Consider the following 12,152-nt stretch of genomic DNA (forward strand, 5'->3'; position numbering starts at 1 on the left):
CCAACCCCTAAACTCTCAAACTCTCTGCCTCTCTTTGATTTGGTACCTGAATTGTTGCTAAGCAACTTATGGACCAGGGGTGAGTGACAAAGCTGTGATGGCATGTGAAAATGTAGTGGCGTGTGAGGTGTTTGTGGGTAGGTTTTCGTGGATGTAAATTGCAGATGATGGGTAATTGAGATTGGTTTATTAGTGTTGATGGGTTGTGGGTTTTATGGATGGTAGTGTGGTTGGTTGTTGTGGTGGTGATTATTGGTTTTCTGGCTAGTTGCGGTAGTTGCTGTAGGTGATTTTAGTTTCTGTTGGTGGTGGATGGATGGGTTGATCTGAGTATGGGTTTGGGTGGTGGCTGGTGGATGGGTTAGTCTAAATTTAGGTTTGGGTGATGGGTGTGGTGGGTCCCAAATAATATTATCATAAAATCTATCAATTCAAAATAGCAATCACACACCACCGCGCACCCTTGGTGTAGTGGTCACTCCACAAATATAAATACTTGTGGGGTGGGATAAATTAAATCAATTATAATAATTTTTGTGTATGTCTCATGGCTAAAGAAAAATCTCTCTTCTTTTTTTCTTTGCTCACAAACACACACACACTAATTATCTCTCTCTCAAAAGTGGCAACACTTTGCCCTCTCCTCTCTATTTTCTTCTCCACACACAGCTCTCTCTTGGTTGTCTTCTTTTTCTCTAAGCAGCTACCTTTTGGTTGCTCTCTTTTCTCTTGTGCGGCTTCCTCTTTCTTTGTTTTCTATTCAATATGCGGCACACAAAACCTAATAGAAATTGTCTTTATATATTAACCCAGCCACCTTACACACCTACTGCACACGGATCCTAATTCAACTAGAATTTGGATTCATGCAAGTCACGGCTAGAATAAAACAAGTCCATAGATGGGGTTTAATGCACCTACTACACACGGATCCTGTTTCTCAAAAAAAAAAAAAAAAAAAAAACTACACACGGATCCTAATTCAACTAGAATTTGGATTCTTGCAAGTCACGGCCAGAACAAAACAAGTCCATAGATGGGCTTTAATGCTATGTGGGCTAGACATATGCACGTGGTGCAACAACAGGGTGGTTGAAAGAGAGAGAGAGAGAGACAATCTGAAAGGAAAACATAGAAATATAGGAGAAGAAAGGGAGATGAGTTATATTATTTTATTGAATAGTGTATAGCAACATTAGTTGAATAACAACATTTCGTGGAAGTTGGAGAGACCTTGGTTGAATAAACTTGAAAATTAGAAAATTCAATTGAACAAAAATAACATTAAAGACCTAAAGACCTAAATCAATTTTGGGTGAAACGTTTTTTTTTTTTTTTTAGAATCAATTTTGGGTCAAATTTAAAGGTTGTAATTTGCATTTTTAACTTCGATGCGGTGCAATCCACTGTTATGAGAAGCGCAACATGGACAGCCCCACCAGGAAACTGCTTCAAGCTCAACTTCGATGCGGCAATCTTCAAGGACATTAACGCCTCTGGTTTCGGAGTGGTAATTCACAATGAGCTGGGGGAAGTGATGGCTGCCTTAGCTGCGAAGGGCCCACTGGTATTTGACAGTGAGGAGGCGGAAGTACTAGCATGCTGGAAAGCGCTAGAGTTTGCAGTTGATTCGGGCTTTGCGGAGTTGATATTGGAAGGGGATAGCGTAACAGTTACAGAGACGCTCGAAGCCTCAAGAACAAGATGTAATATGTAACGATTGGGTCATCTATATGGAGACGTCCTCTGCCTCTGGTCGGGTTTGCATTCTGTGTCAGTTAGTTGTGTAAGTAAATCAGCCAACTCAGTGGCTCACTCTTTGGCTAGATTTGCTAAAGGAGTTGAGGATGAAATAGTGTGGTTGGAGGAATCTCCCTCACCAGCGTTGGAAGCATTGTATTTTGACTCATTATAATTTAATGGCAATGACTTCACTTTCAAAAAAAAATTTATTTTTATACAGGACTCCATTTACTTTCAGCCCAAATAATTCTTATCATGCTTTAGGACAAATATAATAACATAATTTATTTAAGGACATTATTAGTGTAGGCCTTCCTGGCTATGTCGATGACGTTGATGATGAAGCTCAGACACGATCAAGTCAAATGGAAGATTCAGTGAGCGGCCAGAGTATCCAATCAAAAAATCTTTCTTCAAGAGGTATGTATACAATGAAATCGTTGTTGCCAGTCTGAAATTGTTGAGAAATTGTTGACTATTGTTTGTGTCTGTTGTGTTGATGAATTTATTTGTTGATAAAATGGTTGCTGCCAGTTTGAAATTGTTGACTATTGTTTGTGTATGTTGTGTTGATGAATTTATTTGTTGATAAAACGGTTGCTGCCAGTCTGAAATTGTTAAGTGAAATAGAGTCCGCCTCTACCAGTTTGAAATTGTTTGTGGATGTAAATGTAATGGCTAACGAACTTATTTATTTGGTTTTGTTGAAAGTTTAATTATGTTAAGGATGATTGTTTTGTAATGTTATTATGTTAAATTCTTTAAAAAGATGTTATATACTTGTATTTTTTTTTTTAAAGGAAACATATTTATTACTATTGGTTTGTTAGTTTTAGTATAAAAAATTATTAATTATTTATATAATTTAAATAAATAATAATTAAATTATTTATGACGTCACCAGTTCGACCATCAGTCGGACCACAGTCTGACCAAAAAATCGGTAATTAGCTCCTCGACCGTTCTTTCACCGTACTAGTTTTTAAAACCATGCCTAGTACACATACCTTTTCAAAGTGTGGTTACAAGGTTATTGAGAAAAATGACCCAAAAAAACATGGGCCCAAGAAAGTTTTCCCATCAACGTTTTCACTTAGATATTTAAGGTTTGTTTGAATACCGCTTATTGCTGAAAACTGAAAATACTATAGCAAAATAATTTTTAAATGTGTGAATAGTGCCGTGAGACCTAGTTTTAATGAAAATTTTGTTGAAAATAATACTTGTGGATCTCGTGAATAGTGCACAAGACCTATTGACAGAGATGCAAACTCGCTGAAAAACGTTTTCAGCGCAATCCAAACTAACACTTAGCTTATTTGTTATGTATAAGCTTTTAAAGTTTCACCTTTTTTCATATACATCAATTACTAGAGAAAATATCTTCTAACATGATCTCATTAGACTAATGTCTCACTGACATGTGGTCTTATGTGTGTATTGGACCCATATGTTAGTGAGACATTGGTCTTATGATTGTCTCATACAAGATTTTTCCCTATTACTAACTGATGATGCCAAAAAATCATCAATTGAACTCCTCGTTAATACAGATGGATGAAAGCATTGGCTTTGTCCAGATATGAACCTTTTGGTGTTGTTCTTCTCTAGCTTTATAGCTGATGATGTAGAAAATCGTCAATTGAACTCATTGTCAATACAAATGGATGAAGGCGTTGGATTCGACTTGAGACAAACCAGCAATAAGGTGTGAAATAGTGAAAAAGAAATATATCGGTGTGGTGTTTGCCAAACACCCTCTGATGATTAAGTTAGAAACGAATTCAATAGAAGTATATTGCAAAAGACTTCAACTTAGGAATAGTTTTTGGGATGAGAATTGTCTACCTCTTTGCCTTTGGTTTGTGTGGGTTTTTATAGCCCTTGTCTTCATTGTCTAAATGAATATCTTCATTTATGAGATATGGAACCATTGGTATTAATGGCTGGCTTTAATTGTCTACCAATGACTATTCGTTCGTTGGTGCCCTTACGTTACTCCTTAGTTGCCTAAGGCGTTGAATGTCTTTTATGGATTTGTTCGTCATTGATGTCCGTACGTTATGCCTTGCATTGAATAACATTTAATTGGTCCATCAAGAGATGGATGATCTTGATAAATTAACACTCATCAGTAATGAATGCGGAGGAGTTATAGACTTCAATGGTATTTTGCCCGTTGATTCGCTAGTTACGCTTTTACCTATCTAGCTCATTAACTGTTACTTATATCATTTATGAGGAACTCATTTAATGTATGATGTAGTCGCTCCTCATATGGACGATGCTAAAATTTTCTTCTTTTGCTATATGATGGATGAGGGTGATTTTTCTCCTCTTTAGTTGCCCCCCTATTCCTGCCATCGTCTTTACGGACGTGGTTGGAATATGAAAGGTGATGAAGCCAAATTCTTTAGTCGATAGGTTCCTCCAAACAGAATCCGACGTGAATGAGTCTAAGACCTGCAACAAAATAACAATGGTGTTCTCTCCTTTTGGTCACCGACGTGGTGCCAGCCAAGGAGCTTTTGCTTAGGTTCTAAGGTGGTTTCTGTAGATCTCTGACTTATCTAATCATTGGAGGCCTTCAATGGTGGTTTTAATGGCTCTTGTAACACCTCTAGTGGCTTTATGAGGTGATTGATTATCTTGCCAACAGTGTACACCCATAGGTGACTTTATGTTTAGATTGTCCACCTATAGGTTACTTTGGTTGTCCGCCCACCTATAGGTGACTTTTTGTTTGGACCTTCTACTCGTTGGCGACTTGGTTGTCTGTCCACCCGTAGGCGACTTTGTGTTTGGACCGTCCACTTGTAGGCAACTTCAATCGTTCGTCCACCCGTAAACAACTTTGTCTTTGGACTGTCCACCCGTAAGTGACTTTGTGTTTGGATTGTCCACTCGTAGGTGGCTTTGGTCATCCGTCCACTCATAGGCAGCTTTGTGTTTGGACCGTCCACCCTTAGGCGGCTTTGGTCGTCCATCCACTTGTAGGTGACTTTGTGTTTGGACCATCTACCCGTAGGCGACTTTGGTTGTTCGTCCACCTGTAAGAAACTTTGTGTTTAGATCATCCACTCGTAAGTGACTTTTTGTTTAGACCATCCACCTGTAGGTGACATTGGTCGTCCATCCACCCTTAGGTGACTTTGTGTTTAGACCGTCCACTCGTAGGCGACTTTGGTTGTCCGTCCACCCATAAGTGACTTTGTGTTTGGACCATCCACCCGTTAGTGACTTTGGTCGTCCGTCCACTCGTAGGAGACTTTGTGTTTGGACCGTCCACCTGTAAGTGACTTTGTGTTTGAACCGTCCACCCATAGGCAACTTTGGTCATCTGTCCACCCATAGGCGACTTTTTGTTTAGACCGTCGACCTGTAAGTGACTTTGGTCGTCCGTCCACCCTTAGGCAACTTTATGTTAAACTGTCCACCCTTCGGTGACTTTGGTCGTTCGTCCACCCTTCAAGGACTTTGTGTTTAAACCATCCACCTATAGGCGACTTTATGTTTCGACCGTCCACCCGTAGGCGACTTTGGTCGTCCGTCCACCCATAGGCGACTTTGTGTTTGGACCACCCACCTATAGGTGACTTTGGTTGTCTATCAACCCATAGGCAACTTTATGTTTAGACCGTCCACCTATAGGCGACTTTGGTCTTTGTACTCTGATCTCTTTCCTTATTAAGGCTGAATTGGCTGCGGCCATTGAGACTATTAGGTAAAGGTAGAGTTCTTCCCTTCTGATGGATGGGCTTAGCAATGGTGGTTATGCGTGATAAACTTTCAGCTTCCTAATGGTATCTTCGCACTCGTCCGTCCATTTAAACGCTTTTTTGAGGGTTTTGAAGAATGGGAGGCATTTATCAATGGCTCGTGAGACAAACTAATTCATGGTTGCTACCTTGCCTGTCAAGCTTTGGACTTCTTTCACTGTTTTTGGGGATGTCAGCTCCAAGATGGCCCTCACTTTGTCGAGGTTTTCCTCTATCCCTCGTTATGATACCATGAATTCCAGGAATTTACTTGAAGAAACTCCAAAAACACATTTGGTTGGATTTAATTTCATGTTATACTTACAGTGTGTATTGAAGGTATTTTTGAGGTCGTCCAGGTGTTCTTCTTCAGCCTTGCTTTTCATTAGCATGTCGTCTAATTATCACATTGTATGTGGAAGGCTAATCCCCTACTAGGAAATCAATTTCCTTGGATATTTGGGTTGGATAAGTTCCTGCAATGATGGTTAGTGTAACAACCCCATTGGGGTATTATATCTTGTCACTTATGAAATTTACAAGAGGTGATGTGAATGGACAGAGTCGTTCTTTCGCTATCTTCATCAGCTGGAAGACAGGCATATAGAGGATGTCCACTGAACTTCCATTGTCGATCAAGATTCGATGAATGTTATACTCCTCTATCCTTAACATAATTACCAAGGGATCATCATAAGGCTGTCTAATCCCTGTAGCATCTCATTCGAAGAAGGAAATATCTAGATTGTCTCTTCTGGCACTATCCTTCTATGAAATGACGAACAAAGTTTTCGCTTAATTTTTCAAAGTTAGTAATTGTATCTAGTGATAGCTTGCTAAACCACACTCTAGCCGTGCCTTTTAGAATGGTTGGGAATGCTCTACACATGACCTTGTATGGCGTCATCTATAGGTGCATTAAGGCCTTGAAGGACTTAATATGGTCTAAGGGGTCTTTCAACCCATTGAAGGATTCGAGTTGTGGAAGTTGAAACTTGGGAGGTAATGGATGATTTAGGACTTCTGTATTGAAGGGTGAAGTTGTTCTCCGGGTCATGCCATCTAGGTTGGACAAAGATTTGTCCTTCACAACGTTTCTTTGTTTGTCCATTTCTCTATCCATTTTTTGGAACCTCTTCCATCTTAGAGGAGTTTTCTCCCTCCGACATTCTCCTTTAATGATTCAACAGATCAGCCATCTCCTTATCATTGTTTGTTCTCCTGCCTTTCTTCATTTCTTTGATCACTTTGGGTTTCGACGATCTGCCTTAACTCCAAATTTTGTCATATCAATTCTTCAATGTTCTCTATCAATACTTGAATTTTCTATGCTGTGGAATCCATCTGGTATCAAAAGGAATTCTTTTGTCAAGAAAAGGGAAACAGTATGGCTTTCCAAACGTCTCCCACAAACGACGCCAAACTGATAATGCCAAAAAATTGTCAGTTGAACTCCTCCTCAATACAGATGGACGAAGGTATTGGCTTTGTCTAGAGACAAACCTTTTGGTGTTGTTCTTTTCTAGCTTTATAGCAAGTCTGCCTTCAGAGTTTCATCAGAGAAGTTCCTCGGATTCATGGTCTCATAGAGGGGGATTGAAGCAAACCCTGACATTTTTCAAGGTGTTAAGGAAAGCATTCGAATGGACGGATGAATGTCAGCAAGTGTTTGAAGATCTCAAGACGTATCTCACCACAACTCCTTTGTTAAGCCTGTTTAAGCCAGGCGAGGAACTATACCTCTACTTAGCTATTTCTCCTCACGCGATGAGCTCGACTTTTGTTAGAGAAGAAGGGAAGGCACAGAAGCAGGTCTACTACACTAGCAAGGCGTTAAGAGGAGCTGAAGGATGATAGCCACTAATAGAGAAGTTGGCCTTTTCATTGGTGACAATAGTAAGGAAGCTCAAACCCTACTTCCAAGCTCATGTCATCAACTTCCTGTCAGATTATCTGCTCAAGAAGGCCATGAATAAGCTAGAAGTAGCTGGATGACTGATCCAGTGGGTAGTTGAACTTAGTGAGTTTGACGTGAGGTATCAACCAAGTGAAGCAATAAAGGCCCAGGCGCTTGTGGACTTCATTGCAGAGTTTACTCCGGCTCATGACTAGCAGAATGAAGACGAAAGGGCAAGAGAATGGATCGTCCATGTGGATGGTTCGTCCACCCAACATGTAGGAGGAGTTGGAGTAATCTTACAGTCACCCGAGGGAGATCTTCTAGAATATGCATTCCGTCTACAATTCCAGGCAACTAACAATGAAGCTGAGTATGAAACCCTCATTATAGGCTTGGATTTGGCTAAGGTATTAAGAGCCGAATCAGTAGTCGTCCAAGGAGATTCACAGCTTATCATAGGACAAGTGAATGGAACGTGCAAAGCCAAGGAAAAGTGAAAGAAGAAATATTTGAGCAAAGTCAAGCATTACATCAAAGGCTTTACAACAACAAAGTCCCACCAGATCCCATGGGAAGAAAACATGAAAGTTGATGACTTAGCTAAAGTAGCCTCTACAAATGACTTGGTTGACGATCAGATCAAAGTCCAGCACATTCCGAGCATAGACGTTCTTGAGGTACAACAGATAGAAGAGGAAGCTAATTGGACTATGCAAATTATGTCTTACCTCAAGGACGGGCTACTCCCCGCGGATAAGGAAAAGGCTCGGAAGCTAAGGGTCAGAGCAACAAAATTTGTTCTCATGGATGGAGTACTATATAAAAGGAGTTTTTCTTAGCCCTACCTGAGATGCTTAACTCCAAATGAGTCTAACTACGTCATGAGAGATGTACATGAAGGAGCTTATGGAAACCACTCGGGAGCAAGATCACTCGTCCATAAAATTGTTCGCACAGGATACTATTGGCCATCAATGCAAGCAGACGCCAAGTCCTATGTCAAAGCATGAGACAAATGCCAATGCTACAACAATGTGCCTAGACGACCGTCGGAGTACCTTACCCTAATGATAGCCCCTTGGCCCTTTGTTCAATAGAGACTTGACATCTTTGATCCTTTTCCAACAGGAACTAGGAAAATGAAGTTCCTAGTGGTGTGGATTGATTACTTCACCAAATGGGTGGAAGTGAAAGCCTTGGCAAAGATCACTGAGAAAAATGTCAAAATATTTGTTTGGAAGAACATCATATGCCGCTTTGGGATTCCTAGGGTGCTTATTTCAGACAATGGATGAAAGTTCAATAACACACCTTTAGAGAATTTTGTGAACAACTTGAGATCAGGAATCATTACTTCTCACCCTTCCACCCACAGGTAAATGGGCAAGTAGAAGTTGCAAACCGGTCCTTGCTCAAGATCATTAAGACTCGGTTTGAGGGAGCAAAGGGGATATGACCCAATGAGTTACCTAGCGTCCTTTGGGCGTACAGGACGATGGTGAGGACTCCCATAAGAGAGACTCCATTTATGTTGGCATATGGAAATGATGCAGTGATACCTACAAAGGTTGGATTAACCAACTTCAGGGTGGCCCACTATCAGGATGGAGAAAGTGAGAATTAGCTTTGTCTAAGCCTTGATCTTATAGACGGGGTAAGGGCGACACGTTACAAGAACTTGATGACCAAGCACCATGATGTGTTGGTCAAACCTAGGCAATTCAACATTGGAGACCACATCTTAAAAAGGGTGTCCCTAACCTCTAAGGATCTTGCTCGTGGAAAGTTGGGATCCAATTGGGAAGGACCATACAAAGTTATCAACTACAAAAGACAAGAAACATACTACCTAGAGGCCCTAGATGGATGAAGGCTGGAGCATCCATGGAACGTGGAGCATCTAAGGAAGTACTACTAGTGAAGACTCGTCGAAAAGGTCATCATGGACGACCTTAGCTCCTACAGACTATTGGTTACCACTAGTAGTCTATCTATTTTATCTTTCAACACTTATGTTTCCTCACAGTATTTTATGTTTTCTAATATTTGAATTCCCTAAAAAGCACTAGTTACTTGCATGTGCAACTCCTATGGATATTAGTATGTTATGTACAAAGTTCCTAGTTTGAATATAATGTAGTTTTGATTTTCTACTTAAGTGTTTTTGAAATCCTTTACAAAATCAAAAGTCCACAAAAAAGGCTAAAAGTCATAGACGAATAAAATCTCTAGAGGTAGAGATGTCTTGTCATAAGCCCCTTTTTAGACAAAGGAAAGGCGAAATACCATATAGTGGAACAAAACCTAAAGGTAAAAGGGAAGGAACAAACACCTCCCTCGTATACTCATTGAAACTAATAAAGAAAAAGATGAAGAATTAAAGCATGCAATAAAATAAATGACAGTCACAAACGATAAATGTCCAAGATCCCTAAACAAACAAAGTCCAAACCATGGACGAATATGTGTAAACAAGAAAGGGATAAAAATAAATGTCCAACCATAGACGAGCATATATAAATGTATAAATAAACCAACTTGTTCATGGTAAGGGTAGACGACTAACGTCCAAAAACCCTTAAATGTAAGCCTAAAAGATAAATGTATGAAACTTACGTCCACAACCACGGATGAAGTAAATGTACTTAGAAAAATTAAAAATAGTCCAAAACAACGGACTCCATTCAAATAAAAAATTGTTGGCAAAAACGATTAAATAAGAGGCTACCTAAGTAAGTCACTCGGGGCATCATCCTTGGGCTGAGCATCGTCCTTGGGTAGGAGAGAAGAGGTGGCATCATCATTGATATCAACGTCTTCTGAACTACATAGGAGCAAGGAGCTTTCAGTAGTGTCGCAAAGCCTTATGGTGTCAAAATCCACTCCAAGGAAAGCTTCTCGTGCATCTTAACGAAAGTCCTTAAATCAAGTAGCATAATTCTTGTCCAAAAGCTTAGTGAACGCATCGGATACTTTGAACTCTTTGATGGCCTTATCCTTGGCCTTACTTAGAGAAGATGAGAGTTCATCGTTCTTCTTTTAAAGATGTTCTAGATGGGACTCCTTATCGATGATGTTAGCCTTGAGTTGCTCTGCCATATTTTTCAACTCCTTCACCTCGGACTTCAGATGTTTCACCTCATTAGTCAGCTTTATCTTCTCCCTAGCCTGATGACTTGCCTCCCTCTCCAATGTAAGGACCCGAGTGTCTAGCTTGATTCTCTCCTTGTCCAAGTTTGTGGCCTGTTTGGACGCTGCCATAAACTTGAACATGACCTGCAAGATAAGATGTTAGAACACAACTGAAACAAAAAAAATAAATAGTACTCTACAAGTTGTTATGGACGAGGAAAAATACCTTCAATAGATCATGGATGGTGGAACACTTGAATTCTTTAACAAACATGTCATAGCAAGCCATGACATCCTCATGCTTCACCACTGTCTTGAACCTGCTCCAAGCCAGGCTTTCACTCCTAAGGAGAGTCCGAGAAATGTCAACAAGGTCTTCAACGACAAAAGGGATTGTGGACAAGTTCGCAATAGGACAAGAAGCATCAGGAATAGACGCATCAAGAGTAGACACATCAGGAGCAACCTTAGATGAAGAAGGATCAAGCTCAGCAACTAGAGTCTTCACTGAAGTAGATGAGCCTACATTGGACAACTTAGGCTTAAGTGCATCAGTTTTTTGCTTCTTGGGAGGATGACAACTCAGGAGGTTTGTCTTATCGATCATCTTAAACACAGTCTTCCTTTTCTCTGAAGAACTAGGAGGCATAAGTCTCAGGGTCCTTGGAGCATTTGGAAGAACCCCAACAGGGACGACCTCTTTAGGGTGGACGACCTCGTCCCCAATTACAATCTGTTTCCCCTTGTTCTTTTTCATAGTTTCCATTCTAGTTTCCATTCTCGAAAAACATAAAAAGCCAAAAAGATTTAGATGAAGAAAATACCAAGAGATAAAAAATAATAAATAGAGGAAGAAGAGGAAAACTTACATCGACGAGTAGTAAGCTCGTAGGCTAGAGCTTCTTTAGAAGGAATAGGTCCAAGGCCCCAAGCTGCCAGACGAAGGATTACCAAGGAATGGAAGTCTCTATCACCAAAGGAATGAGATCTTTGAACTCAACCCAAGTAAAAGTTGCTCAAGGATTGACGAGCTACAACTGAAAAAGGAGAGGAAAAAAGAAGAGTTTAGACAAAGATGTGAGAAATTCAAGACAAAGCTAATAGGCTAAAAATGTATCGACCCCTTTGGTAAATTAATCAATTAATTATCCAAGTTAATTAATTAAGTCAATTTAGCATGCAATAGCGTGGTAGCACAAACAAATCACCAAATAACTAAATGTAGTTGAAAATAAGTTTGACATAGGTGTTTTGTTTGCGAATGGGGAAAACCATCAGGGCAAAACCCCACCGGGTGAATTTAAGGTCACCACTGCCGAGAATCCACTATTATCAATCACAAGTGGTTACAAGTAAAAAGAATCCCAGTACCTAATACCAACTTACATTGAACCCTAATACCAACTTACAGTTGAACCCTTACCCCAATACCTAATTGGACTTGTATTGTAGCGGCAATCTCTCTATTCAATGCACGAATCCTAGTAACGTGACTAACCAATGATGCATGGATCCTAGTACGTGACTAACACACCAACTTGAGGAAGATATTGGTTGCAAATTTCTTTAGTTCATCCAACAATGAAGATCAGGAAGCTCCTTAGTTACAAAACCCTTGG

The 12,152-nt window shown here is 40.1% G+C and overlaps 1 protein-coding gene across 2 annotated transcripts in view; it reads left to right on the top strand.

Annotated features, from left to right (window-relative positions):
- LOC126727019 (uncharacterized) overlaps nt 1-2,236 on the top strand; it is a 70,039-nt gene extending 67,803 nt beyond the window's left edge. For both annotated transcript variants that reach the window (XM_050432472.1, XM_050432470.1), the window contains exon 3: nt 2,053-2,236. In XM_050432472.1, the coding sequence (XP_050288429.1) occupies nt 2,053-2,198 (146 nt within the window). In that variant the 3' untranslated portion in view covers nt 2,199-2,236. The remainder of the gene's footprint in view (nt 1-2,052) is intronic.
- Nucleotides 2,237-12,152: the final 9,916 nt, after the last annotated feature.

The sequence above is a fragment of the Quercus robur genome, chromosome 5 (genome assembly GCF_932294415.1).
Source record: "Quercus robur chromosome 5, dhQueRobu3.1, whole genome shotgun sequence".
NCBI lineage: Eukaryota > Viridiplantae > Streptophyta > Magnoliopsida > Fagales > Fagaceae > Quercus > Quercus robur.